The sequence below is a fragment of the Lutra lutra genome, chromosome 1 (assembly GCF_902655055.1).
Source record: "Lutra lutra chromosome 1, mLutLut1.2, whole genome shotgun sequence".
In the NCBI taxonomy this organism is placed as follows: Eukaryota; Metazoa; Chordata; class Mammalia; order Carnivora; family Mustelidae; genus Lutra; species Lutra lutra.
In genome coordinates, this window is record NC_062278.1 from 86,235,532 (window position 1) to 86,263,203 (window position 27,672).

Sequence of the window (27,672 nt, forward strand, 5' to 3'; positions counted from 1 at the left end):
TAACAAACAGTTGAGTTGAATGTCTTCCTGTCTAACTGTGTTGGCCAGAAGAGATAGGTCATTCCTCCTATGAGACGGATTCGGAGAAAATTCTAACTTCGAGTTGTCCAGAACCTGATCCACCCAGATTACTTCTAACTCCCCACTGCTACAAAGAATGACTTGCTGGACATTGTCCTATATGTCCCTGTGTGAGCCTGTGTAAGAATCTCTTGGGGAGAGACACCCAAGGTAGAACACTGAGTCATCAGGTGTGCACGTATTTAATCTGACCGAGCCACATGACTGGACATAGCTGTATCAGTCTACTGCATTGTATAAAGCATTCTAGAATCTGACATTTCCCCCCAACACTTGTCAGTATCCAATGTTCTAATTTTTGCCAATCTAATAGGTATGAAGTGATCACATTTTTTTTCCATTTGTGTTTTTCTGATTATAATATATCCGAGCATCTCATTATGCTGGTTAGCCTTGGGGGTTTCCTCTCTGTAAATCATCTGTTCATTAGCTTTGCCAGTTTTTACTGGAGTTTCTTTTTCTTGTTGACTTGCAGGAGGTCCAGGTCTACTCTCCTATTGGACAGTGCAAAATGTCTTCTCCCCATCAGTCAACGGTCTGTTAACTGTCCATGATTAACAGGAATTCATACTACAGAAATTCTTCATTTGGGGGCACCTGGGTGGCTCAGTGGGTTAAAGCCTCTGCCTTCGGCTCAGGTCATGATCTCAGGGTCCTGGGATCCAGCCCGATATAGGGCTCTCTGCTCAGTGGGGACCTGCTTCTCCCTCTCCCTCTGCCCTTCCCTCCTGCTTATGCGCACACGTGCTCTCTCTCTCTCTAGCTCTCTCAGATAACTAAATAAAATCTTTTTAAAAAAATTCTTAGTTTTTCTGTAACCAAATTTGTCAGTATTTTCCTTATGGCTTGGGGCTTTGCTGTTTTTGAGAAGTCCTCCCCATTCTTGAGTGGCAAAGATAGCCTCCTACATTTTCATCGAGCACTATAACCATTTTACTTTTTCCTATTTTTCCTATTTAGTCTTCCAAGTGGCTTTACTACCTCTGTATGCTGTTTTAGGTTGGAATCCAGTTTTATATTTCACCACATAGTGAACATTTTCTGCTAAACAATCGATGCTTTCCTCATTGACCTGGGTGCCATCTGAATCTTATACTAAATACTCATATGTACAAGTCTGTCTCTAATTTCTCTATTCTGTTTCAATGGTTTATTTGGCCATCCTTTTGCTAAACACTATTCTTATTACTATTGCTTTGAATGGCATATTTGTATCTGGGCTAATCCCCCTGTTTATGACTCCTCTACAAGTTTAGCTTGGATATTCACAGACTTTTATTTTTACATATATATTTTTAGAGTAGGTTTATTATTAAGTTCCTCAGAAAATTATTTGTAATTTGCATTGGGATTGCATTGAATATGTGAATTAATTAGAATAGACTTGAGCTCTTTATGTATTAAGATCTTCCTCCCAAGGGTATGGAATGTGTTTCCATTTAAATTAAATCACTCTATGTTCTTGATTAGATTTTTAAATTTTTTTCCAAAGACTATTCTACACTTACACTAACTCATGTAATAATCACAATCACCATTTAAACTTTTCTCACCATCACTTTCCAAATGAAGAAACAGCCCAGAGAAATAAGGGACTTGTCTAAGAACTCATAACAAGTAAGTAAAGTAAGTAACAGAGCCTAGCTTCAAAGAGTTTATAGTCCATACTCTTAACCACTGGACTGCCTCTCAATTTACAGGGAGTAACTTTATAGTTTGGCTGCTACTGTGAATGGTATCTTCTTTGTATTGTCATTCATTCATTATCTGGTATATTATTTTTATTATATTTTCTAATTGATTGTTGCAGTTGTAGAGAAATGTAGTTTGGGTTTTTTTTTTTATTTTAATTCCAGTATAGTTAACATACAGTGTTATATTAGCTTCAAGTGTACAATACAGTGATTCAACAATTCCATACATTACCCAGTGTTCTTTTTTTTTTAATTTTAATTCCAGAAATGTAGTTGATTTTTAAAATTTGGTATTTGCATCCAGTGAATTTGCTGATTTTTCTAAGTAATTCCAATTAGTTCTATTACATTTTTCTCTTGTTTCTGTTGCCCCCCAACTTTTTGGGGATATCTACTGTCAATAATGACCATTTTGTCTTTTCCTTTCCAATTTTTAAGTCTCTCTATTCTTATTCTTGCCTTACAGCATTGGCCAAGACTTCCAATAAGTGGTAGACTCTCTGTAGTAGTGATCACGGGCAAAGAATGTGTCTTTAAAAAAGCAGCGTTGCGGGACACCTGGGTAGCTCAGTTGGTTGGGCGGCTGCCTTCGGCTCGGGTCATGATCCCAGCGTCCTGGGATCGAGTCCCACATCGGGCTCCTTGCTTGGCGGGGAGCCTGCTTCTCCCTCTGCCTCTGCCTGCCATTCTGTCCACCTGTGCTCGCTCTCTCTCCCTCTCTCTCTGACAAATAAAAAAATAAAAAAATAAAAAAAAATAAAAAAAAAAAAAAGCAGCGTTGTCCCAGAAGAAAGTTTTCATTTTATCTTGGTTGTACTATACACAGCACATCAGAGAACTGTTTCACAGAGCATAGGTTAGAAATTGTGTTTGGGGGGCGCCTGGGTGGCTCAGTGGGTTAAAGCCTCTGCCTTCGGCTCAGGTCATGATCTCAGGGTCCTGGGATCGAGCCCCACATCGGGCTCTCTGCTCAGCAGGGAGCCTGCTTCCCTTCCTCTCTCTCTGACTGCCTCTCTGCCTACCTGTGATCTCTGTCTGTCAAATAAATAAATAAAATCTAAAAAAGAAAGAAAGAAAGAAATTGTGTTTGGTGGTCCAAAATCCATTCTAAGCAGACAGGCCCTGTGCTATCCTATGCCACAGAAATTACTTTTCCATAGGGGAGAGTCCTTCCAGAGAAGACATAGTTCAGTTGTTATGAATCCGACTTCATTCTGACTTGAAGTATATTTAATTCCATCCTAGTGCCCTATAGCAACAACACAGCTCTGCACCTGTCACTTGCTTCACACAATCTGCTAGATGCAATTGTTTCTGACAACACATCAGTCTCCATCCCCATGGGGGAATTCACAGACAGCACCACTGGAAGGAGCCTTAGAGAGCAACCAGTGCTCTCATTTCACACACATCTAAAAGTCCCTATAGTGGGTGCCTCCTCACACTTGAGCAGATGATCCGCCTTGGGAGCCTGATGCTAACAACTGAGAGAGCTTGAATCAGACCAGGGCCTATCATAGCTTTCTTCTAATTGGCTTCTTCACTCCATCTTCAATGGGTCCTGCTTAGTATTCATGCGGTGTCTCAAGGTTTACAGTGACTCGTCCATCCTGACTTCAAAAGGGACCTAGAGGAGAGAAAGAGGAAGCATCCACTCTTCTTGTAGCCTCAAGGCTTTTCCCTGTTCAAGATGGGCTCATCTGCACAGAAGCAGGTACTGATGGCTCCATTATGCAGTCCTGGGGCCTGAGCACAGTCAGACCCATCAGAAGCTCTGAGTAGGTGACCAAACACACCCCTCCCTTTTACACATACCCAGGGTGACTAACACTTGTGGTCGAGATGAGTGAACTGAAAAGTCCCACAGGAACCTCACACCCAGTACATCCAAAATGGAACTTCTCACCGTCTCCTCCAAACTCACTCCCCTCTTACACTAACCCCTGCCTAGGCCCTGGAACAATCCCCATTCCACCATCCTCAACACCTTCCTGCCCATCACACCTAAGGAGTTACCAAGTCTTGGCCCCTCAGCACCCTGAGAGTCTCTCTGACCCACTCTGTCCTCCCCATTCTGACTGAGGCTTTGGCCATACTTCCCAGCTGCTCCCTGTGCTCTACTCCTCACGCCTGGGATCCACCTTCCATACTACTGCTGAAGGGAATCTTCCCATCATGCCTCTCTAACCATGCCTCTTGCCTAAAACCTGAGAAGGCTCCCCACCACCCTCAGAGCAGATGTTCCTTAGCATGGCATCTACTACCCTCATAGCACAGCCCCATAGCTCTCTCTGACATCACACCCTGATAGCAAGAGCCCCAGATCCCCACTTCCCACTACCCTCCCTGACTGTGCTTCAGACCCCTGTTCCCCGGACCTAAAACCTGCATCCCATTTATTGGGAACAGTCTACTGCCCCTAGAAGCATACTGGGGGGCCCTGCTCCCGGGAGCCTTCATTGCCTCCTCACCACCTTGTCCTGCTGATGTGTCCTCTCTCTCGGCTTCTTCCAAGGCCCCGTGCATCCATCCCACTAAACAATAACTTTCTCTCCCTGTAGGAAACTGGACTCTCCGGAACAACGGTTTATTGCATCGCTAGTCTGGTTTCATCCCTTTTCATATTTAAAATAGGTACTCGAATAAAATACATTGAGTCAGATTTAGTGTGGGAGGGTCCCCCAAGGGACCTGTTCAGCAATGGGTGTCAAACGCTTAGCAGTGTCCAGCCGGCACCGGCGGACCATCTGAATGAATACATGGCGAGCGGACGACTGATGAAGGCCCTTTCAGGGCTGGGTGGGCGGTTGCGATCAGGGCACATCCCGGACACAGGTGGACAGTGAGCAGCACTACTCGGCGCTCCGTGGGAAGGGGGCGCTGCAGGGCGGCGGGGCGAGGGCCGGAGGGCGAGGGGTGGGTGGGCCTCTGAGGCCGGGACCGACGGCGGCCGGCGAGGGGTCGGGCTGGCCCCGGGACCCTGAGCCCTGACTCTGCGCCAATTTCGCTTTCGCTTTGGGCGGGCTGGAGGCGGCGGGGCCGTCCCCAGAAGGCTGCGGCGGGGCACCGGCGGAGTTAATCCGAAAGCGCCGCAAACCCCGCGGGCCCAGCTCCACGTGTCACCGAGAAGCTGATGTAGAGAGAGACAGAGAGAGAAAGCAAGCAGGAGACCGGAGTCCCGGGAAAGTCCTGCCGCGCCTCGGGACAATTATAAAAATGTGACCCCCCGGGTCGGCCTCCCACCACCGCCCTCACCTGCTGCGTCCTCAGTCCGCGTCCAGCGCCCGCCCGGGGTCCACGCCGCGTCCGCTCAGCATGTGCCCGCCGCGCGGTGAGTAACCGGCCGGCCGGGAGGCTCGGCGCTCGGCTGGAGAGGGGGCGGCAGCCCGGGGAGATGCGGCAGCAGCCCGGGACCCGCTAAGCGGAGACGGGAAGGCAGTCCGCAACCTCGTGCAGGCGTGACAGAGAGAATGACTGCGTGCTTACCGCGCGCTAAATAGGACATTGTCTCCTTATCTGGAAGCAGTCTTGTGGGCTATCATCAGGCCCACTTCACAGATTTGAAACTGAGGCCCCACGCGGTAACTTTCTTTCTCGGGGTTCCTCAGCTACAGCTATAAGAGGGCAGATCCCAGCCAGCTTCAAAGTGAGGCTGTCACCCCACTGTTTCCAAAACACTTGGCCGAGTCTGGGCTAGTCACTTCACTACCTGGCCTCAGTTTCCCTACTGGTGAAATAGAGGGTGAGCTCTGAATTCAACCCCCTTGTCGGAGCTCATTAGGGGGCCCTCACAGGGAATTGCCTTCTAGCCCTACAACAGAGCACTGCCCTCCAAGAACTTGATTCATTTCTCAGGTGTTGAAGGAAAATTGGAAATGCTGGAGGGGGGTTGGTGAGGTTAAGATGTGGATGGGTGCGGACGACCAGAATGGATGGAAGGTAGCAGTAGGACAAACCAAGCTGACGAGCTCAGCCTGCTACTCTTCCTTTCCAGGCCTCTTTCTTGTGACCATCTTGGTCCTCCTAAACCACGTGGACAACCTCAGTTTGGCCAGGAACCTCCCCACAGCCTCCCCAAGCCCAGGAATGTTCCAGTGCCTCAACCACTCCCAAAACCTGCTGAGAGCTGTCAGCAACACACTTCAGAAGGTGAGTTTTTCAATATCCTTGTTCCAATTTGCAGCCTCTCTAGGGAAGGGGTTTCTCTGAACCCCTGGTCACCTGAAAAGAACTGCAGAGAAATTGGGGACGTTAATCAGGAGCCGTCAGGACGGGGAGAAGGAACTTTACAGAGGGCCCAACTATTAGCTAAAGAGTCTCAATGAAATTGTGTCTCCAGAGAAGGCAAGAGTGGTAATAAATTATAATGGCACTCATTTTGGCTATGTCTACACAGAGGAAAGTGGATATTTACAGTGTTCCCTGTAGCCTGCCAACAGAGATGGAATTGTGTCAGGCCCACACTCTTTCTCTGACACACTTATCAATCCAGGAAAGCGTTATTAGGTGCAGCCCCTGTGCTCCAGGGGCTACAAAGATGAATTAGATTTGCCCCTCGCACCACTCACCAGCTTCCAATGTGGTGACACAGTTCTTTGTCTGAGCAACATGTTCCCAGGGGCCTGTGACAGTGGGTGTGTCACGGGTTATCTAATACGATTTACAGCTTCATTCACTTACTTAGGTTTCATATTTTAATGCAAAAACGTCCTTTTTTTCCTTTTAAAAAGTGCTTCAATACCTATACCTTCTGCTGGAACAGCCAAAGACTGATGTTTTAAAAGCTGTCTTTTGGCTCCCTGTTCTCTGGTAAATCTTTCCTGAATATTTTCTAGCTTGTTGTTTTATGACTCTCTTAAAATATACTCAAGGCCACAAGGCCTTCTTAAAGAATTCTTTCCCCCTTCTAGACTTTCACAATGCCAATTGCTCCTCACAGTTCAGTCAATCTTAATTAAAAAGGCAGCTCAGCAAGTGAAAACTGCAGAGAAAAGTGCTTGGACTCCTGAAGAAAGTTTCAATCTGGATAAAATTTAGGAGCTGCAATTTAAATAGATGCTTTATGTGAAAAAGCTAATCCTTCGACTCCCCAGTACAGCTCTAAAGGTCAAAAGATTGCAGGACTCAATTTGATAGTTTTTTATAGCATTCCTTTGTCAAATTTGCTAGAACAAATCAGCTGGCTTCTTACAGAAGAAAGAGGTGGCAAATGCATGCAGCTCACAGCCCACAGATGTGTGGAGTTTGACCCGTACATTTTGTCTTTGATTTTGAGTTTGATACCATTGGAAAAAAATGGACCTCTCATATAAGAATCCAAATTTCCGGCTTCTCTTGAAGAGAGAAGCGCCCATATTTCCAAATCTAACTCTACCACCTGCTCAGGACGGCGGCTGCCTGGGTGCGTGTGTGTGTGTGTGTGTGTGTGTGTACCTCCAGGAACAGTGTATAGCTCCAGGTTGCTGCTATAACTAAATACCTCAAAGTAAGGGGCTTCAAACAATACCAGTTTATTATCTTACAACCCTGGAGTTCGAAATCTGAAATAAGCTAGAACCCAGATGGGAGCAGAGTGGTGTCCCTTTCTGGAGACTCTAGGGGAGAATCCATTTTCTTGCCTTTTCCCGCTTTTAGAGGCAGCCCACAGTCCCTGGTAAATGGCCCCCTTCCAGCCTCAAAGCCAGCAGTGGCCTGTTGAGCTGCCTACACGCTGCATGACTCTGACGTTGACTCCCGGCCGCCTACCATTTATAGCAACCCAGCAATGACATTGGACCTACCCAGATAATCCAAGATAACTTCCCAATTTAAAGCAAGCTGATTAACAACCTTCATTTCATCAGCAACCGTAATTCCCCCTTGGCTATGTAACCTCTTCTCAGGTTCCAGAGGTTAGGAAGTGGATGGAGGGTGGGGGGATGGGGCATTATTCTGCTTACCCCAGAGATTTTGCTACTTGTTTCCAAACATGCTCTGCATCTCAAGCCTCGATTATGGCTCCTGCACTTCCCTCTGCCTAATATTTCCTCTCCTCTGCTGGTAGGCCTTCTAATCCTCTTAATGCCGTTGTCTTATCTCTGGAGAAGCCTTCATACCCTTCTCAGTACTTCTTACATGCTGACATGACTCCTTGTCATTTGGGCACTTTCCTGTCTCTGCAGTTGAACTTGGAATCTGGGAAGGGAGCGGGGGATGACAGTCCTCTTCTTCTGTTCCTTAGTCCTGTTCCTTAGTACCATGAGTCCCCCCTTCTCCAAGGAGGATGCTTTCCGAGACCCCCAGTGGACCTCTGGAACCGCAGACAGTACCAAATCCTATATTGTGTTTTTTCCTATACACACATATCTATGATAAAGTTTAATTTCTAAACTAGGCACAGTAAGAGATTGACAATAATAATTGATGATAAAAATAGAGCAATTATAAGAATCTAAGTTAAGGGAATGTGGTTTCTACGTATTTTACTGTACCATACTCACCCTTTTTCTTGTGATGATGTGAGATGATAAAATGCCCGTGTGATGAAGTGAACGGCACAGGCATTGTGACATGCTGTTAGGCTACTAGGAAGCTTTTGACTCCGAGCTGGAAGGAGGATCACCTCCTTCCAGACCACAGTTACTGGCAGGTAAACCAAGGAAAGTGAAGCCACAGATAAGAGTGGGGGACTCCTTGGACACCTTAGGCTTAATGAATGGAAAAACGATCTCAGTCTTCAATCAACTTTACTGACTTCTTAGATAAATTTCATAAATCTATTCAACGGTGCTTTCCAGCATGCTTATAAGATGACATCCATGTGTGTGGTTGCGTGTGTGTATGTGAACCACTTGTCTTTAGGTTACATGTTTGTTATATCCATCAAGTTGGGACCTTAACAGTTCTGCCTTTAGACATTCTGCTTGAAAAGGATATTCATAAAACCCAGGTGCTTTGACAAAAGGAAAAAAAACCTGTTTTCACCGGAAGCAAGTGTCACAGCGTGGTGTAGACGCTGATTAGCATAACCTGTTGAAATGATTTATAGTGTTTACATAGTGGAAAAACGGATCATTCAGAGAAATTCATCCTAGGCAAAGGGAGAGGAGGGAGGGAGAGAGAATGTAAATAACCTGTTTCCTTTTGTCTTAGGAAGATCCCAAATTTCCTACCGGTCAAAGAGATGGATGTCAGAAGCAGCCCGCGGTGTCAGCCTCCTATAAGGCCAGGTGCCTTATTAATATTATAAACTGGGTTACTCTTTATGTTTCTTACAGGCCCAACAAACCCTAGAACTTTACTCCTGCACTTCCGAAGAGATTGATCATGAAGATATCACAAAGGATAAAACCAGCACCGTGGAGGCCTGCTTACCATTGGAATTAACCATGGTATGGATGATTTTCTTCCCCAAGCAAGTAACACAGTTAAGAGCTAGGCATCAAACCTCATCTTCTTCCAAAAATGTGCATGTTTCTGGTCTCCATCACCAGGAGATTTTAATAGGTCCCACTTCAGAAGTTGAATTTGAAAAAATATGTATATACATATAAAAAACATGTGTTTTACAACAATGTGAATATACTTAATACTATTGAACTGTAGTATGCTTAAGAAGAGTTAAGATAGTAAATTCTAGGTTATGTGTTTTTTACTACAATAAAAAAGATATGTTTGAGAAAAGCCAGGAAAATGTATATTAAGAATTAATATTTTTGATGTGATTTTTTTTTTCTCTAGAATGAGAGTTGCCTGGCTTCCAGAGAGATCTCTTTGATAACTGTAAGTCAGAAAATTAAAGGTTTCAGCCCCTATGATGAATTCATATCATTGATGTCTCATTATTTTTTTTTCTAGAATGGGAGTTGCCTGGCCTCCAGAAAGGCCTCCTTTATGACGGTAAGACACAAATACCGTCTTTCCTCAGATGCAATGCGGGGGAAGCATTTTCAGCCATCTCAGTGGCTCCTTTCCCATTTTGTCCTATCACTTAGACCCTGTGCCTTAGCAGTATCTATGAGGACTTGAAGATGTACCAGGTGGAGTTCAAGGCCATGAACACAAAGCTTTTAATGGATCCTAAGAGGCAGATCTTTCTGGATCAAAGCATGCTGATGGCTATTGATGACCTGTTGCAGGTAAGACCTTCATACTCCCAGGAAGAGCACCTTCTTCACGCTGAGATGGCTAGTCAGAGTCCATGACGATTGGGAGAGGCCGGAAATCCCCCTCCTATGTCTGCTGCAGAGCCTCTCGACAAAGGGCACTCGTGAGTAGGCCACGGGGAAGACAAGCAGACTCCCGCTTGTTGAGCGGGTGGTACACACGGGGCTCCCTGCAGATGTTTTCACAGATTCTCTCTTACCATCCCTGCAACCACCATGTGGGGTGTGTTCAAAGGAGGAAAGCCAAGCTCAGAGTTAGCTGTTTGTCCAAGTGGCTTGTAAGTGGCAGAGCCAGGATTGAAACCCACATCGGAGGGGTTTCACTACTCTTAGCTTTTCGCTCACTCTGAACGCTCCAGGGTGTGCCCTGAGGGGCCATTAGACGTATCTGCAAATACTGTGGGAGAAAACAAGTGGGGCCTGATGCCTAGGTGTGACCCATTCTGAACTAAAATGTGTGTGACATAAAACAATGACCCATCACCTGGGATATCCACAACGTCACTCATAGACAAGAACTGGCTCTGTAATTTTCTGAATTACCCCAGCATGGATGCTAATACAAAACAGAAATAGTCACAGAAGAAAGAGCAGGGTGAATACCTTGGTGGCCAAGGCATGCATAAAAAGAAGTATGAGTTCTCTTTTTGTGCTGAATTATTGCTGGAAATGCAGCAATGAGCTTCCTGCAAGTATCAAAGAATGTTAGCATCTAGAGAGTTATTTCATTTTCGCGTCCAAGATTCAGATGATTTGAGCATTGGAATCTATTCTGCCAGGAATCAGCCAACCGTGCCCAAACCATTCACTCCCATTGGGACTCAGGATTTTCCCTTGTAAAATGGCGTGACTTCTCCCACCCTACCTTTCTCTTGGGCTTTTTGCAAGGAACAAGTGGACATATTGATCCCTGTGCAAATAGAAGATCTTGCATTATGTTATCAAATGAAAGGGTAACACTGAGCGCTCCGTGGCCAGGTTTATGTATCTAGCACAAACGAGTGCCTGTAGCAGACAGGTCTGTTACTCTGGGAGTTCCGATCAATAGCGATCCATCACCTCTCTGTTCTAAAAAGGACTTAGCTTCTTAGTATAACATAAAAAAATTAATTAGATATTGCAGCAGATGTCATCTGAACAGAATTGTTCCTTTCGAACATGCAACTCCCACTGACGGTTTTCTAAATAGCTTTAAGGGTCTTTTCAGAGCTCACTGAAGATACATGTGCTTGGATAATGAGTATTTCTTCTCTCAGGTTCTGCCTGGCCATCTGGCTGGGAGTAGATCTGGGTCGGGTTTAGGAGTTGTAATGAGGAAGTGGGTTGCAGACTCTGAGACATGTATTGGCTTCACCCATTTTTACGGATGAATGTTTTAATTTGGGAATATCATGTATGTCATCCTTAATATTTATCCTTATAGGCCCTGAATTTCAACAGTGCGACTGTGCCACAGACATCTTCCCTTGAAGAACCAGATTTTTATAAAACTAAAATCAAGCTCTGCATACTTCTTCATGCTTTCAGAATTCGTGCCGTGACCATTGATAGAATGATGAGCTATCTGAACTCTTCCTAAAAAGCTGAGGTCCCTCCAGATCTTAAAGCCATTCTTAAAATAATGTGAATCAAAAATATTTTTCACAGGATGTGGGTTAAGAACCAGAAGGGGGTGCCTTGACCTGGTCCTGCTTAAGCTAGTATGATAATTCTCATGCTTGTTTACATTAGTTGCCCCCCAAAATCTGAACAATGTGACTGTTCCATCCACAGGTTGCCCTTGATCAAGTAGACTTCACATTTTCTACGGAGCAGTTCTTTTTAGGTTTTCATGAGCAAATTGCTAAAGAGGGAAATGTCCTCACTCAACATGTTCTTCTTTTCCCTTTACTAGAAGAGCAAGAGTTTATAAGCTATTTCTGTACCAGAGTGTTTGTAGAAACAAACACTCAAGCATAATTTATTTTAAAGTACTTATTTATATAATTTTGTGTTCACGACAGCATGTGAATTAACTTATATTTATTTATGTCATATTTATTAAAGTATTTATTATCAAATGGATTTGAGAAATACCTTATGTTCTAAAAATAAAATGATTGAATAAAATAAGTCTCATTTTTTCTGATATGATTGGAATACTTTAAGCATTAAAATACACATTGTGGGAAAACTGAAAACACCAATGTGAACGAAATTTCCTTGGAAAGAATGTCACAATATTCTTACCCAAGTCCTACTTCCTCTAATCTCTTATTTTAAAAGGAGACTTGGAAGACTAGATATGCTTTAATACTAAGGCCATCAAGTGAGTTATGGGTTTTGAGAGTATTGTTTTGTTCGACATCTACATCTAAAAGTAAAACACATAAAAATGTTTTTCCCCATTAACTGCAACCCCATAACATACTGTGTGCCTTAGACAAATACATAGTATCCTTCAATTGGGAAAAACATCATTTAGAGGCCTTCTAGTTAAATTATTCTAATTTTTGTGACCCTTTGGGCCCTTAGGGGGAAGCTGTTTCCCAATTACAATGAGAAAAATTCTCCATTTGCTTCAAATGATCTAGAACTTCTGCCTGAACCACATGGATAATTGCCACTCTTTAACTTAAGAGATGTGCTCCTAATGACCCAATATTAAATTCCATCTTTTTAATTATCTAAACCAATCTTTAAAAGATTCACCTGGCAAAATACTATGTAATTTAGTGCTCTGATAATCATCTTCCTCCTTCATCTGAAAAGGCCATAAGAAAGGAGCTATTTAGGGGGTCCTGCCCCCTACCTCACGTGACTATTTCCCCACCACAGTCCAGCTCATATCCCTGAGGACTGAGAGGAGATGTGTACAACTACCCCAGGCCCCCTCATCTGTGTGGCAGAATGACTCATTTGTTCAAATTCTCACCCCACTGGATACACAGATAGAAGTAATCAGAAACTAGATCCCAATACATACTCCCCTTTTCTTGAGGGATTCCTCCACAAACTTGAATGACCTGCGAGCGATTCACAGACAGGAGTTTCTTGCCTTAAGTGTTGGGTTTGGGTTTCAGTGGCTTTGATAATGGAAAGAAGAGCTCAATGGCATGATGGGCCTGGGGCCTTAGAGTTGCTGCCATCCTTCACTAGGAATGATGACTGGCCTGCTGTCTGTGCCTAGAAACAAGGAGAGGCAAGCAGATCATCTGTCTATGGACAGGGCTTGTACAGAGGAACACAGGTGTTACCATGTTACTAGAAATTACCATGACCTATGCTTCAGGCGCATGACTAGCCCGAGAAACCTCTTCTATTCTTTATTACATGGTTAGTTCTTCTCTTTTTCCATTTAATCCTGGGCCTACAGTCTACAAGTTGTATAACATGACCAAGTGGTTTTAACCTCTCCTTATTTCTTCTTCTAAGAAGGGAAGACAATGCTAGAACCTTCCTCAGAGGGTCAGAGGGAGGGTTACGTAGAACAGCTCACGTCGAGCACTAGCACTGTTCCTGACATGTAGTACATACACTATAAATGTGAGCAATTTTTAAAAAATTATTAGTAGTCTTTGGGCTTGGTGACTGGGCCAAATTGGTAAAACCCTCCTTTGCTACTATTTGCTTACCTGCGAAATTCAGAAAACTGTAGGCCCTATTTCAGTGCTGTTGTGACGATTCAGACACAGTATGGGGCTGTCATTGAGTCAATGCTCAACATTAATTTTTAAAAAGTGTTAAGATTGTTTAGATTCTGCAAGGCCCTGTCCCTGCCCAGCACTCAGCACATCAGGTGCTCCCCAGGGGTCTGGTGCAAGTCCCTGCCCTCCCAGAATAAAGGACAGCAAGCAAAGGAACATGGTAGGATTGAGATACCTTCCCCCTAAAAATATTCCCCAGTCTTAGCCTGTTAGAGATTCACTTGATTAACAAATTATTTTGGAAAGGAAATAAACAGTGAAAGTATTTCTCACACTTGAGAATGACTTAATCAGAGAATTAAGATGAAAATTCACAGCTGACAGCTGCCCCCCAGAGGGTGCAGAGCTTTAGGATAAAGGAAACAGTTCTGGATAATGGTCTGGCCAGACATCCAAAGGCAGGGATTGGACAACTCAAGAGATGCAAAAACACCTGAGACAACCCAATAAGGAAAGAAAACATGGGGACAGAAAGAGAAGAAAAACCGGCTTTGATTGGGGCCAGCACGGACAGAAACTAGTGAGTCCCCTTGGCGGTATCACCCTGAAACGTTCAGGTGCTGTCCTCGCTTGAAGACCAAACACTTGGTTCTGCCAGCAGGATCTGGCTTCCTAGTTTAGGGCAGAGTGCTTTACAGTATTGCCACGGACTGAAGGTCTGTGACCCTTAAAATGCCTATGTTGAAGCACTGACCCCCAAAGCGATGGTACTTAGAAGTGAGGCACTGGGAGATAAGTTAGGTCATAAGCGTGTTCTGATGATAGGATTAGTGCCATTATAAGAAGAGAGTAGGAGAAACTCCCCAGCTCCCTGTGGGGACACAGTGACAGGTGGCTGTCTACAAACCACCATGAGAGCCCTCACCAGACACCAAATCCTTGGGTACCCTAACCTCAGACTTCCCAGCCTTCAGAACCATGGGGAATGAACATCTGTCGTTTAAGCCACCCAGTCTGTGGTATTTTGTTGTAATAGTCTCAGATGGCTGAAATAAATAGAAATTCAAACTTTATTTAAATTTTTTTTAAAAAGCCACATTTTCGAAATTGAATTGTATCAATTTTTTGGTTGAAATGTATTTGGTGAGAATAGGTCAAAAATTTCCGTTGTATTTATGTATTTTTAATATGATATTAAAAATAGGAATAGCTTCTCTCACCTGGGTGGCTCAGTCATAGAGCTCATGAGTCTTGATCTCAGGATTGTGAGTTCAAGCCCCGTGTTGGACATACAGCTTACTTAAAAAAAAAAAAAAAAAAATATATATATATATATATATATATATATATATATGAATGAAGGGGCACCTGAGTGGATCAGTCTGTTACGTGTCTGATTCTTAATTCTGGCTCAGGTTATGCTCTCAGGCTCATGGGTTGGAACCCCACACTGGGCTCTATGTTCAGTGTAGAGTCTGCTTGGGATTCTGTCTCTCTCTCTCTGCCCCTTCCCTCGCTTGCTCTCTCTAAATAATAAATAAAATTGCTTTAAAAACATAAATGTGATTATGACATCAATTTAACATCAGAGAATATATTCATGTGAACTTTTTTAGAAGCAACATTAACTAGTGCTTACTGGGTGCTAACTAAATGCTAGGTGCGTTTCTAAGTGTTTACCACAAATGCATATAATCCTCTCAATAGTTGTACAAGGAGAAACCTTCCCCTTTCTATAGATGAGGAAACTCAGGTAAGAAACCATGGATGCTTGCATGACGAGGAAGTGACACACCGTGATTGGCCCCCGGGGCGGCGTGGCTCGGGCCTGTGCAGCCACAGCAGCCTTTCACCTTTGGTAGTAGGGGCCCAGTAAGTCAAGGGACATTTTCATCACCACCCTACAAACACCATCATGGTTATCTATACGTGTCTCCCCCTCGAGACACTAGGAAAACTTCAAGTACAGGAAATGCCATGTTACCCACGTCTGTGTATTCTCAGGCCCTGGCACTGAAAGGTGGTAGAAAGCGAGAGAATGGCAAATCTTCATGGGCTCCCATATGTTTCTCATTTCTTTTTCTGATCTGGGAATAAAGAAAGTCTTTAGTCTTTAAAAAATCAAAGTATTCCCAATTACCAAAAAAAAGTTTAAAATTGTAAAAAATGCACATGTGTGCTTTCTTCAAAACAATTTTTGTGTGCTTATACTGGGAAAAATCCAAAATGCATAAGCCTGTAGATATATATAGCCCACATGTCTACAGCTTGGCATTATGTGGTCACTGTCCTTCAGAAGCCAACCCCTAACACTGGTGAACCAAAGTGTTGTCCACTTCCCCTTGCACTGGTCTCTCTCGACAGTAGTTCCAAGAGGCCCAGGGGATCACCTCACCAGCCGGTTCCCACACTGCCCCTGACAGGAGTGGTTCAGAGATCCAGCCGAGCTCCTCAACAACCCCCGATAGCCCCCAGTAGTCCCCTACCAGAGAAGCTCCTCTTCTGACCGCTTTACCCATGCAGGTTCCAGACGAGATTTCACAAATGGCCTTTACAGCTAAGGAAAAGTAAAAAACTCACTGAACTAGTCCAAGTTTCTCCAGCAGTTGAGTTTTTACAAGTAACAAAACCATCTCTTAGACTTCCCAACTTGCTTGAAAATAAAGCAACACTGTAAATGCATACAGCATACCCTCAATGAAACTCAAGGGGCGCCTGGGTGACGCAGTCCGTTAAGTGTCAGTCTTCAGCTTGGGTCTTGGCCCCAGGGTCCTGCGATCTAGCACAGCGTCAGGCTCCCTGCTCTGCGGGAAGCCTGCTTCTCCCTCTCCTTCTCTCCCTGCTTATATTCCCTCTCTCACTGTCTGTCTCTGCTGAATAAATGGATGGAATCTTTAAAAAAAATAAACAATAAAATTAATAAATAAAATGAAACTCACGCCAGAGTTTACAGCAAACAGCACAAATGGACTTCCACAGAATAACGATGGCTGACTAACTCACCAGGAATCCACATCATAAGAGAAACACACCGGATCTAAATTCCACTAGCGGGCTTCAGGGCAGAGCTGCATGTCCTCATTTAGAAACAGGAAAAACCTCAGAACTCCATGCTCAGAATTCAACCCAGGACCGCAGCTCCAGAGTGGTTACCAGAAATACTCAAACCACAGGGTGTGGGCTAGAAAAGATAAACTCCCAGGAGTTACCCAGTTGGGATCACACCCTTCAGCAGGCCGTGTGCTGCTTTAGCCCCAAGAACTTCCAACAACAGGCAACGGGCAAGGCCAAAGGCCGAAAACCACCATCCTCATGAGAACCCCTTGAAAAATCAGCAAATACAATGGCCTCTGCAGAAAATGAGAGTGAAAATGTGCTTCCACGTGTCAAAGAACGGGAGGAGAATTTCCCCCTAAAGCAATTCAATAAAATTACAAAATGCGTCCCAAATGTGCAGAAAAGTCCCATTAGGAAGATGCACAGGTGAGGAACTAATACGAACCCACCTGGTTTTAAGTAAAAACATACCTTCCAATAGCAAGGGGGCAGGAGTGTTGCTGTCATTCCTGGAGTGAGGACAGTTAGGGGGACAAGGGGACGGGCAGGTTCTTCTGCATTTCTGCAAACTCCCAGGTGAACCAGCTCACCATGGTTTATGCTGGGCCCCAGTCCAAGAACTGGAGAGCTGACAACAAAACGAGCTAATGGGGGCACCTGGGTGGCTCAGTGGGTTAAGCCGCTGCCTTCGGCTCAGGTCATGATCTCAGGGTCCTGGGATCGAGTCCCACATCGGGCTCTCTGCTCAGCAAGAAGCCTGCTTCCCTCTCTCTCTCTCTCTGCCTGCCTCTCCGTCTGCTTGTGATCTCTCTCTGTCAAATAAATAAATAAAATCTTAAAAAAAAAAAAAAAAAACGAGCTAATGCCCCAACAGCCAAGATAATAGCAATCGAGAAATATGATGCTTTGTAAGTAAACAATAATACAAAGGAGACACATTAGTACTATACAAATTTATTTTTCTTCCTTTTATCCATAGTATGAAAAAGGTTGAAATTGTTGGGAAACCAGATACATACAAAGCACCTCTGAAATTATGCTTTTCTTCGGAAAACAACTTATAAAAAAATAATAAACATTTAAAAATTCAAGTTCTTTAATAAAGTATTTATACTCCTGAATGTTAAAATTTCTTGTATTTCCTAAAATATAGGACAATTAAAAAAAAAACAAACTCATACAGCGACACTGATTTAATTCCACAGGATCCCTGACAATTAAAAATATGTTCTCCCCTATAAAGTGAATTGGTTCTTCACAGGCAAAACAATAGTTAAAGTGTATTTCTCTGATTAATTCATTGAGATTTGTTTTATTCTCCAGCTAGTGCTTACAGTAGACTAATGGTAATTTATAGTTTCTTCAAATAAGTTAACAAAACATATCCAAAATGTTAATCAACCACATGCATGATTCTGGGAGAGTGACAATGGCTATACAGACCCCAAAAAACCATTTCACCAATTAACAAGAGCCAATGTGGCTCATTATTCCCTGGGGCAAATCTCCTTCAAGAAGACATGACAGTTTTCCCTTGGTCCTTCTACAGTGATTTCTGAGTGGCATTTTTCCCCCCAGAAAGTAAATGATCCCAGGGTGAAAGTCAAGAAATGTAGTGCTTGGCCTTGCGATTTTGGAAGGTTGATGAAACTTCCAAGGTACTCTCTGAACATCCATCCGTCTTCACCGCCTGAGATAAGATCGCCTCTGAGAGTACACCCCAATGTGTGATGGGGACAGGATTACATTTCTTCTCATCACTCCAGGTCCAGGTAACATGATTGGTTTACCGATTTAACAGACCACTAGCCAGATAGGTTGGTAAAGTGAGCTATGGAAATCATCCCACCTAAGGAGATACATTGTACCTGGGGGGGGGGGGGGGGTAGGGGGCGACAGGCCTGTCACAGTGGGGGCTAAAAGAACAGGAAATCTCTCTTCATTATTAATGTCATGATGAAAAAAAGCTCAACTAAATTGGCATGAGGTTAAGCACACTACCACTTAATTGCTAAAAAGGTTTCAGATACTTGATATGACTTTCATAGTTCGCAGACTACGAAAGGAAAATTACCACATTTCTCACCTGACTGAGTGGAGTCATTTTAAGCACCTTTGTAAGGACAGATGTTGGTTGGGGAAGCAGGGCAGGATGGTGTGAGCAGGAGGTGCAAAAAAAAAGAGAAATAAATAAATGAATCTCGATGTTATAGAGGTTTTTTCTTCCTTACGTTGTCTAAATATTTTACATTTTCTGTGCCCCTGAATAATGCGAGCTGCAGAGTTTCTGCCTGTGTGAAAGGAGCTGCCTTCAGACTGTGCAGTTCAAGGTCTCATCAAGTCCATACCCAATTACCAGTTGAAGTGGTCTTTTGCAGATAAAAGTTCCTGAGGCTTCCTTTTTCAGCTCATCTTCCAAACTTCACCTTTCCTGTAAGAAACCTAAAGCAGAGAGAATCAAACAGATTCAGGGATTCACTATTGGGCGGGAAAGGGAGCATGCTTTTATAGAAAATCACATGGCATTTCAAAAACAATCTTCTGCAATAGCTGCATTTTCCTGAGCTGAAGATAAGCCATCGCAAACTCAAAAGACTCGGTCACAAGATACTAAAATATCCTGATAAAAAATGCAAAACTCCACCAACTAACTGGATATTCAGGCCACACACAAAGGCACAAAATATTGGTAAATTTTTTTGGTAGATTTTTTTTTTTTTTTTTGCTTGTTTGTTTTTAACTCAGAAGAGTTTTGTTGTCCTATGTAATGAGGGAATTGGGCTGATCAACCAGCTTATACAATCTCTTTCAGCGCTAAAAAAAATTTCATAAACCCCTTTACGGTTCTAATGTATCAGTAAGTCAGGTGTCTAGTGAGATCAGAAGCAGAGACAAAAAACAGAATAGCAACCCATTATAAAGAGCCTGTGAGAGAGACTTTTCAAGGCTTATTACTTTGATAGAAGAGGCTGTGATTATTTGGTTATGACAACACAGAGGCCATCGTCGGCAACATGCAGAAACATCTATATGCAAATAAACAGATTTCCACACATGGGCCTCAGTAATTCACAAAATTTCAACACATCCAGGAATATGAATGAAAAAACTGGTACCAAAACTCGATATTCTATCTGCTTACGGCTGCTGCATCCAAAATCTACAGAGGAAATATGCTCATGGTGTCTCAAAGCATCCTGACAGATCACAGGATGATTTTACCATTCACATAAACTTGTGGGGCATTGACACATTCTTCACATCCTTTTTGGAATAAAAAGTCCAAACAATTCCAACAAAGCCCTCTCTCTGACTTACGGAGGCTGTGGAGAAGTAACACTGCATTCCTCAACTACGGTAACAATAGGTTACAAAGGTTTGAACCGGTTTGACCAACACGCCAAATCAAGCCACACACACACACAAAAAGAAGTGATTAAAGACAAAGGAAGGAACTGTGTCGTTTTCTGGATTAAGTCTAGAAAGTTTAGCCTTACTCTGGACTCCTGGCTTTTCCTCTTTTCTCTGCCACTGGAGGTTCACTGGTGCCACCCAGTGGCCTCGCCCAGCACTGCTTCTGCACCACAAGGCCTAGGAGGCTGAATGTCTCCAGTACCCTAAGGAAACATCTTTATCCCACCTACACCCCCACCCACCCACCAGGCCGCTGACTTAGCCAGCCTTACTACCTGCCTGAAGCTCTCCATGCATTATCTTTTTTCATTCTCACAATAAACCCAGGACCTACAGCTTTTTGTATCCGTTTGCCAGAGGGAAACAGAGAGGCTTAAAGTTAGGTTGACAATTTGCTAGTCCCAACCAGCCAGCACTTGGGATGGGATTTGAACCATTCCTCTGAGCCCACCCACAAATCATCTTTATTTAGATCTCCACTTATGGCAGTCCACAGGCATACTCGACCTTTACACATTTCTCTGAACCCAAGCTCACAAATAAACAAGAAACACATTCTATGGTAGAAACTTGCTATTTGCAAAGACACAGCTTGATTCTAAGTAAACAACTAAGATAATTTTCCGCTCACCTTTCAGCACATCTTGGACTTCAACAGAAACGTTCTTCAGGCACTTGGATAAATTCTCGGCTGTGGCATTACCCTGCTCCTTTTCTTGCCACTTCTTAAGCATCCTGAAGTTACACATGGTAATATCTTCTTCCTTCTCCCGGATATCATCAATATCACTAATTTCCAACTCCAGGTTGGCAATGGCAATTTTTATCCACTCCCTCCCCAGCCTCGCAGCAAGAGTGATCAACTGTGCGTCTGTTAACAGGGTTCTGGTCTTTGCTCCATCTAAAAGAAAACAAGGAAGTCCACCGTTCCTCTCAACACACCAATCATTTATAGCAATTAATAATGAAAATGTATTCTCCTTCTATAAAAAAGGACGCAATGATTTGTAATATTAACTGCCTTTAAAATATATTTAAGTGTCCAAAACTCCCTGTTTTCTAAACGATTATAAGGACCAAAGGGAATTATTTTGTGCAATAACATTAAACCAAGGTATAATGTTCACAATGGTAATTCAGTTATTCAGAGAAAGAGACTGTTTACAAAGCAGCACAAGGTGGGTTGGAATTTAAAAAAAAAAATTAGACACCAAAAATCATTTACACAGCTCCAAAAGAAAAATATACAGTTACACCCCTGCCCAGCTTGTGTCTTTATCTGAATGTTAGTGCCTCACATAGATGCTACCCGAAGGGCCAGTAAAGCAGGCAGCAAGACATCTGAATTGAAATCTCCATTATGCCATTTCCTGGCATTTGGGGGAAAAGCACACCCCACAGAAGGGTCATGAGATGGTATCTGTAACATCTGTTGATCTCTAAGAAACAGCATCATAAGCTTGGAGGGACACGTTTGCCACTGTTAAACCACAGGCCCCATGAAAATTATGAGCCTTATCACTAAGCTAGATTTTCTCTTTTCAAGTGTTTTAGTTGGTTGTGCAATAGTGCAGCAAAGTTCACTGGTCGCCGAGATTCAGGCAAGGATCAGTAAAGGGATTACAAATACTAGAGGTGAAATTAGAAGGGAGCGAGAGGTAGTGTACTTTCTGCCCTTCCTCTAGAACCACAATACCTCCACTCATCTGCCGCTGACAATTTACTAATAGGAATGTAAACTTTGCACTGAGAGCTTTCCCCACCTCACAGATCCTTAACCTTCTAGATTGAAGAATGGGGTCTAAACCACGGCCTGCGCCCTCTAGTGGCTGTTGGAGACGCGGCGCATCGCTCCTAGCTCTCCCAACTGCTGCTGCAATGAAAGCTGCACCGGGAATCCAGGAAAAATGCAAGTTCTCAGGACCATCCCCAAATCTACTGTTTCTGATTCTGAACCTAAACTTTAACAAGATCTCCAGGTGATTCTATTGAGACTGAGTGCTGACCATATTTAAAAAGCATCAATCACACTGACAGAGTGAGTAAAACCACCAGGATGGGGGTGACTCCGTATCTCAAAGAACGTTGTGTAAATTCCTAAACCAAAGTAAATCCTTACCAAGTTATTTTGATACCACATTGTCAACTCCAAAAAGGCTAGAAATCCTTACTCCTTCCAGGTACCATTTAATCATTTTAATTCTATTTCTACCTACTTGCTATTGGAGATAAGTTTAAATAGCCAAAAGTTAAATGCATATAACAAGAAAAACTTTTCCTAGGTATCAGTTTAATATAAAATGGGTCCCAGCTATAAGATGAATATGGTCTGAGGATCTAATGGACCACATGGTGACTAGAGTTAATTCTGTATTATATACTTGTAATTTGCGGAGAGTAGATCTTGTGTATTGTCGCCACCAAAAAAAAAAAAAAAAGTGAGGTGATGGATGTACTAATTAACTTGACTGGTAAATATTTTACAATGTATATGTATATCAAATCATCACATTGTACGCTTTAAGTATAAACAATTTTATTTGTCAATCATATCTCAATAAAACTAGGAAAAATATTCCAATTTAGTTAGGTTTTTAAAATAATTCTAGAGCCTCACTTATTTTCATGTTTACTTAACAAAACAACAATAAACATTTCTATAGTGATACACAGTAAAAATTATCCACATGTCATCCTCACAGTCTCCTGTTCTAGAAAGTAGAGAGTATCTTGCTTTACAGAGAGTTTAACTGCTTTCAGAGATCCATACCTTACAATAAAAGGTATTTTGATGAAGCAGTTAATTTAGGGAGTTACTGGAGGCCCCTGAAACCTTGAGAGCTTGAGCGTCACATAATTTGAGTCTGTTTTTAAACTTAAGTTTGTAAATTCTGGCTGGACTTGAATTTTGAGCTACATACTCCATCTTCCGGCTCCTTGGAGTACTGTTGTTAAACATTTTAAATCTCTATCGTACTTTCACAACTATCAAGCCTTGGTCTCTGCCATTTCATTGTAAGAAATTGAGACTTGCCTCCAATAACTGAGCTGGAGGCTCTTTACCCCAGAGAGAGCTAGTAACCATGAAGCTAAGGAACGCACACATGGCCATTCAGTGTTTCGTTCATTCAGTCGGCGTTCATTATCTTCTACATAAAAGGCTCCATGTTCATTGCTACAGGAGAAATAAAGTTGGACAGTCCGTGGCCTGTACCCTTACAGACTGTAATGGAGCTCCCCCTGGTGACCCATTCTATTTAGACTGGGTTAAGGGGTGGAGCGGGGACTCAAACTGGAAAAAGGGTGAGGCAGACCAAACAGGACCCTTCTCCAGGCCTGAGGAGCTGGGACACGGACAAGGTATCTGGGAGGGCAGGCACAACTGGGATGTTGCCCCACAAGACTGAACCAACAACATGGGCTTGGATGAGTATCAATGGGGAAAACCAGGGAAAAGAATTCACAACCAGTAATGACTTTTTTACACACCTGAAGAGTCAACCTGCTTCATTCTCTTGTCATAGATGTCCTCATCAGGTAAGCTGCTAGTCATTTTTCGCCGCCTGTTACCTTTAAAAAAAGAAAAATCACCAAATTGGCTTTCCCTTGTATTTCTTATTTTCTACCTACCTTTAACCTGGATTTTTAAAGAAATCATCATTCAGGTGGAACCAAACTGAAAATGAATTCAAAGGTTGTTTAGATGATTAAGAGAATAACAGAATACTTAGCAGACTGTAGTAATACCACATTTGCCCAGCAAAATATAAATTCTAGTGGACAGAAGGAATAAAAGAATAGGTTAAAGGGTGCCTGGATGGCTCAGTCATTAAGCATCTGCCTTTGGCTCAGGTCATGATCCCAGGGTCCTGGGATTGAGCCTTGCATCAGGCTCCCTGCTCGGTGGGAAGCCTGCTTCTCCCTCTCCCATTCTCCCTGCTTGTGTTCCCTCTCTGTGTCTCCCTCTGTCAAATAAATAAATAAAATTTTTAAAAACAAATAAGTAAATAAAAGAATAGGTTAAAACTCACTCAATGTCCAATTAACTAGCACTTACCATTTGTACTTCTTTTCGAAATGTTCTGATTCTGATCGTGCTGAACCCAGTCACCTGTTAAAGGATAATAAGCAGCAATGGGCAACAGGCAAAATTTGACTTAAATCAATTTATCAAAGTATATGAAGCTCTAAAGTCTTGGCAATCTCTCTGAAGTTCAAATATGAGTTTGGGATTATAACTAGGTATGTATACCAAGGAGGATATATCTTTGAGATAAATACTGAGCACTCCCTCCAGCAGGTCCTACAAGGCAAATATTTCCCAAACTCAAGTCATCTGCATATAATTATTCGGATTCTTACCAAACCCACATGCCAGGTGAAAAGCTATTTATTTACATCTCTAACTACTGTAAACAGAACACTGGTATCACTTGCTGTATCGATAAGGAAGTCATAAAGATAAACATTGTTTATTTCAAATGTACTTACATGTACTCCACCTAAAACAATCTCATATATTATTGTTCTGCTCTCTGGAACACTGTACTTGGGGAGTTCTGTCTGAACACATCATTGTGACTCTACACCACGTCCCCCGTGTGAGACGCAGTCACTTCTGTGAGGTGTCTACGCCTCAGCCAGGCCTTCTGTAGGTCCCTAGAGCGATCTCAACCAACCATTAGGTTAGCCCTTCCTCCCCTACAAAACAGTGGAGACCAGAAACACCTTACCATGCAGAGTATTATTAAATGTTTTTAAAAACCAAACATAAGAGGTCTTATAAAGTGGTCTTTAAAATGACCAAGAGACTGGTTCTTAGCCCAGAAAACATGTTACTCAGATTGCTATATATTGAATACCTCTATTTAAGTACCATTAGCTGTGACCAAAAAAGTAACATCTTTCAGGTTCATTTATTTGAATAACGAAAACCCAAAAAACAACATAATCCACAAGACCCAGCCCCAACGAGGATTATGGATAAATAACTTTGGCTCAGATAAAAGGGCCTGTTTCAAACTAGCTAACTTAAGAGTATAACACTGAGAATAAGAATCAATCCCATCTACCAAAAAGGCTCATGCTTAAACAAGGACTAAGAATTCCAAAAGGCTTCGATCCCGTTTCTCTGTTAGAGTATAAAGACAGGACAGGAAATGCAGACATAACAGGCAGCATTCTGCCCGGTAGGAAGACATACAGGTATGTCCAGCACATAGCACTCAACGCCACATCATCACTAGCAGTGACCTAATTCATCTGTCTACCCATGACCCGATAGGTACAAAAGAAACTAGCTGAAAATGGACTCAAATGTTCAGATATTGAAGAGGCTTACAGAGTACTTAACAGATCCTTGTTGTTATTACATTTGTATAACAAATAAAAATTCTGGAGGATGAAATGAATAGAAGAGTGGGTTAAAACTCTGATATCCTGGGTACCTGGGTGGCTCAGGGGGTTAAGCCGCTGCCTTCGGCTCAGGTCATGATCTCAGGGTCCTGGGATCGAGTCCCGCATCGGGCTCTCTGCTCAGCGGGGAGCCTGCTTTCCTCTCTCTCTCTCTCTGCCTGCCTCTCTGCCTACTTGTGATCTCTGTCTGTCAAATAAATGAATAAAATCTTTAAAAAAAAAAAAAAAAAAAAAACTCTGATATCCTGCTAATGGCACTTACCACTTATGCTGTTTTTTGAAATGATACTGGATTGTGTATGATACCGGGAAAGAGTTAAGGCATTATAATTCAAAATGCAAATGATGCAAAAATAATTTATACTACAAACACGTGGCACTGGCAGTAGGGAACCCTGTGCCATTTGCAGAGGAAGCTACAACAGCCACAGGCAGGTTCAGAGACTTATTCACACTCCCACAGAGAGCTGATCAATTCTAGGGCTGGAACTAGAACCAGAGGACCTCACTCCCAATCCACTCTTCTGCTTCCCTTTTAGCTCCAAAATGTGCTCACTAGACACATGTCTGTTGTTTTAATAACCTTCTTCAAAGAGAATTGGAGGTCAAGGTCAGATCTGCCTGAGGAGGCAGCCACGGGCAGCTACGGGGTGTGCCCCTCCATCTCCACTCTTCCGGAGGCAGTCCACACCAGCGGCAGCCCTCTCCAACTCCTCCCAGGGCAGGAGAGGATATTGAAGAGGTTGTCACCAGAGGACTTCCCAGCACCAAAATCTTAAACGAGGGAAAGCATTCCCACCGCAGAGCCATAATCACACAGCAGGAGCGACAGTTCACTGATCAGACAGGGAGGGGGACGCAAATGAGGCAGGAGATCAGCCAAAATGCAGACGTACATCCAGGTCATGGGACAGACTTTGTCAGGATGCCCCTCATTCGCATCAAAAGGTCTGAGATCCTTTACCTCTTTGGTTAGGTTTATTCCCAGGTATCTTATGGTTCTTGGTGTTATAGTAAATGGAGTCGATTTTCTAATTTCCCTTTTATATTTTCATTGTTGTGTATAAGAGAGCAACTGATTTCTGTGCATTGATTTTGTATCCTGCCACATTACTGAATTGCTGTATAAGTTCTAGTAGTTTAGGGGTGGAGTCTTTTGGGTTTTCCACATAAAGTATCATGTCATCTGCGAAGAGAAAGAGTTTGACTTCTTCTTTGCCAGTTTGAATACCTTTTATTTCTCTTTGTTTTCTGGTTGCTGTTGCTAGGTCTTCTAGTACTATGTTGAACAAGAATGGTGAGAGGGGGAATCTTGTCGTGTTCCTGATCTCAATGGGAAGGCTGTCAGCTTTTCCCCATTGAGAATGATATTTGCTGTGGGTTTTTCATGGATGTATTTTATAAAGTTGAAGAATGTTCCCTCTATCCCTATACTTTGAATTGTCATAATCAGGAATGGATGCTATATCTTATCAAATGCTTTTTCTGCATCAACGGAGAGGACCATGTGGTTCTTTTCTCTTCTCTTACTGATACGTTCTATCACATTGATTTGCAAATGCTGAACCGCCCTTGCATCCCAGGGATAAATCCTACCTGGTCATGGTGGATAATCTTTTTAATGTATTGTTGGATCCTATTAGCTAGGATCTTGCTGAGAATCTTGGCATCCATATTCATCAGGAATATTGGTCTGAAATTCTCCTTTGTGATGGGGTCTTTACTACAGAACACTCATGAAAGAAATTGAAGAAGACACAAAAATATGGAAGACCATTCCATGCTCATGGATTGGAAGAATAAACACTGTTAAAATGTCTATACTGCCTAGAGCAATCTATACTTTCAGTGCCATCCCGATCAAAATTCCACCAGCATTTTTCAAAGAGCTGGAACAAACAATCCTAAAATTTGTATGGAACTAGAAGAGACCCTGAATTGCTAAGGAAATGTTAAAAAAGAAAAACAAAACTGAGGGTATCATATTGCCTGATTTCAAGCTTTACTACAAAGCTGTGATCACCAAGACAGCATGGTACTGGCACAAAAAAAGACACATAGGCCAGTGGAACAGAGTAGAGAGCCTAGATATGGACCCGAAACTCTATGGTCAAATAATCTTTTACAAAGCAGGAAAAAATATCCAGTGGGAAAAAGACAGTCTCTTCAATAAATGGTGCTGGGAAAATTGGAGAGCTATGTATAGAAGAATGAAACTCGACCATTCTCTTACACCATACA

General features: G+C 42.8%; 2 protein-coding genes and 1 long non-coding RNA gene across 5 annotated transcripts in view; 1 reads left to right on the forward strand and 2 right to left on the reverse strand.

Moving 5' to 3' along the window:
* Positions 1 to 2,547: 2,547 nt before the first annotated feature.
* LOC125099691 (uncharacterized) lies at positions 2,548 to 16,690 on the reverse strand. 3 transcript variants are annotated; one of them, XR_007127321.1, is made up of 4 exons: positions 16,549 to 16,690; positions 16,032 to 16,102; positions 15,534 to 15,632; positions 2,548 to 3,402 (listed from the first exon to the last, which is right to left on the reverse strand). It is a non-coding gene; the product is annotated as an uncharacterized LOC125099691 (long non-coding RNA). The 3 variants fall into 3 exon arrangements; XR_007127324.1 differs by having other exon boundaries at positions 15,530 to 15,632; XR_007127325.1 differs by lacking the exon at positions 2,548 to 3,402 and adding an exon at positions 12,062 to 13,084 and having other exon boundaries at positions 15,530 to 15,632.
* On the forward strand, positions 4,694 to 11,930 carry IL12A (interleukin 12A). Its single transcript, XM_047728976.1, has 7 exons — positions 4,694 to 5,106; positions 5,770 to 5,924; positions 9,032 to 9,145; positions 9,495 to 9,536; positions 9,612 to 9,653; positions 9,749 to 9,892; positions 11,343 to 11,930. The coding sequence occupies exons 1-7, from the start codon at positions 5,091 to 5,093 to the stop codon at positions 11,496 to 11,498; spliced, it is 669 nt and encodes a 222-aa protein (XP_047584932.1). The 5' UTR covers positions 4,694 to 5,090; the 3' UTR covers positions 11,499 to 11,930.
* Positions 16,691 to 17,536: 846 nt separating the features above from the next.
* Positions 17,537 to 27,672, reverse strand: part of LOC125099700 (uncharacterized) — a 35,103-nt gene continuing 24,967 nt past the window's right edge. Inside the window, exons 14-17 of the mRNA XM_047728999.1 lie at positions 24,074 to 24,127; positions 23,506 to 23,586; positions 20,648 to 20,917; positions 17,537 to 19,044 (exon numbers count right to left, since the gene is read on the reverse strand). Coding sequence (XP_047584955.1) covers positions 19,025 to 19,044; positions 20,648 to 20,917; positions 23,506 to 23,586; positions 24,074 to 24,127 — 425 coding nt within the window. The 3' untranslated portion in view covers positions 17,537 to 19,024. The remainder of the gene's footprint in view (positions 19,045 to 20,647; positions 20,918 to 23,505; positions 23,587 to 24,073; positions 24,128 to 27,672) is intronic.

Bases quoted from the DNA above. Each gene is read 5' to 3' on its own strand.
- IL12A (XM_047728976.1), top strand. The intron at 5,925-9,031 runs GTGAGTTTTTCA...TGTTTCTTACAG, and splicing joins TCAGCAACACACTTCAGAAG to GCCCAACAAACCCTAGAACT. The intron at 9,654-9,748 runs GTAAGACACAAA...CCTATCACTTAG, and splicing joins GAAAGGCCTCCTTTATGACG to ACCCTGTGCCTTAGCAGTAT.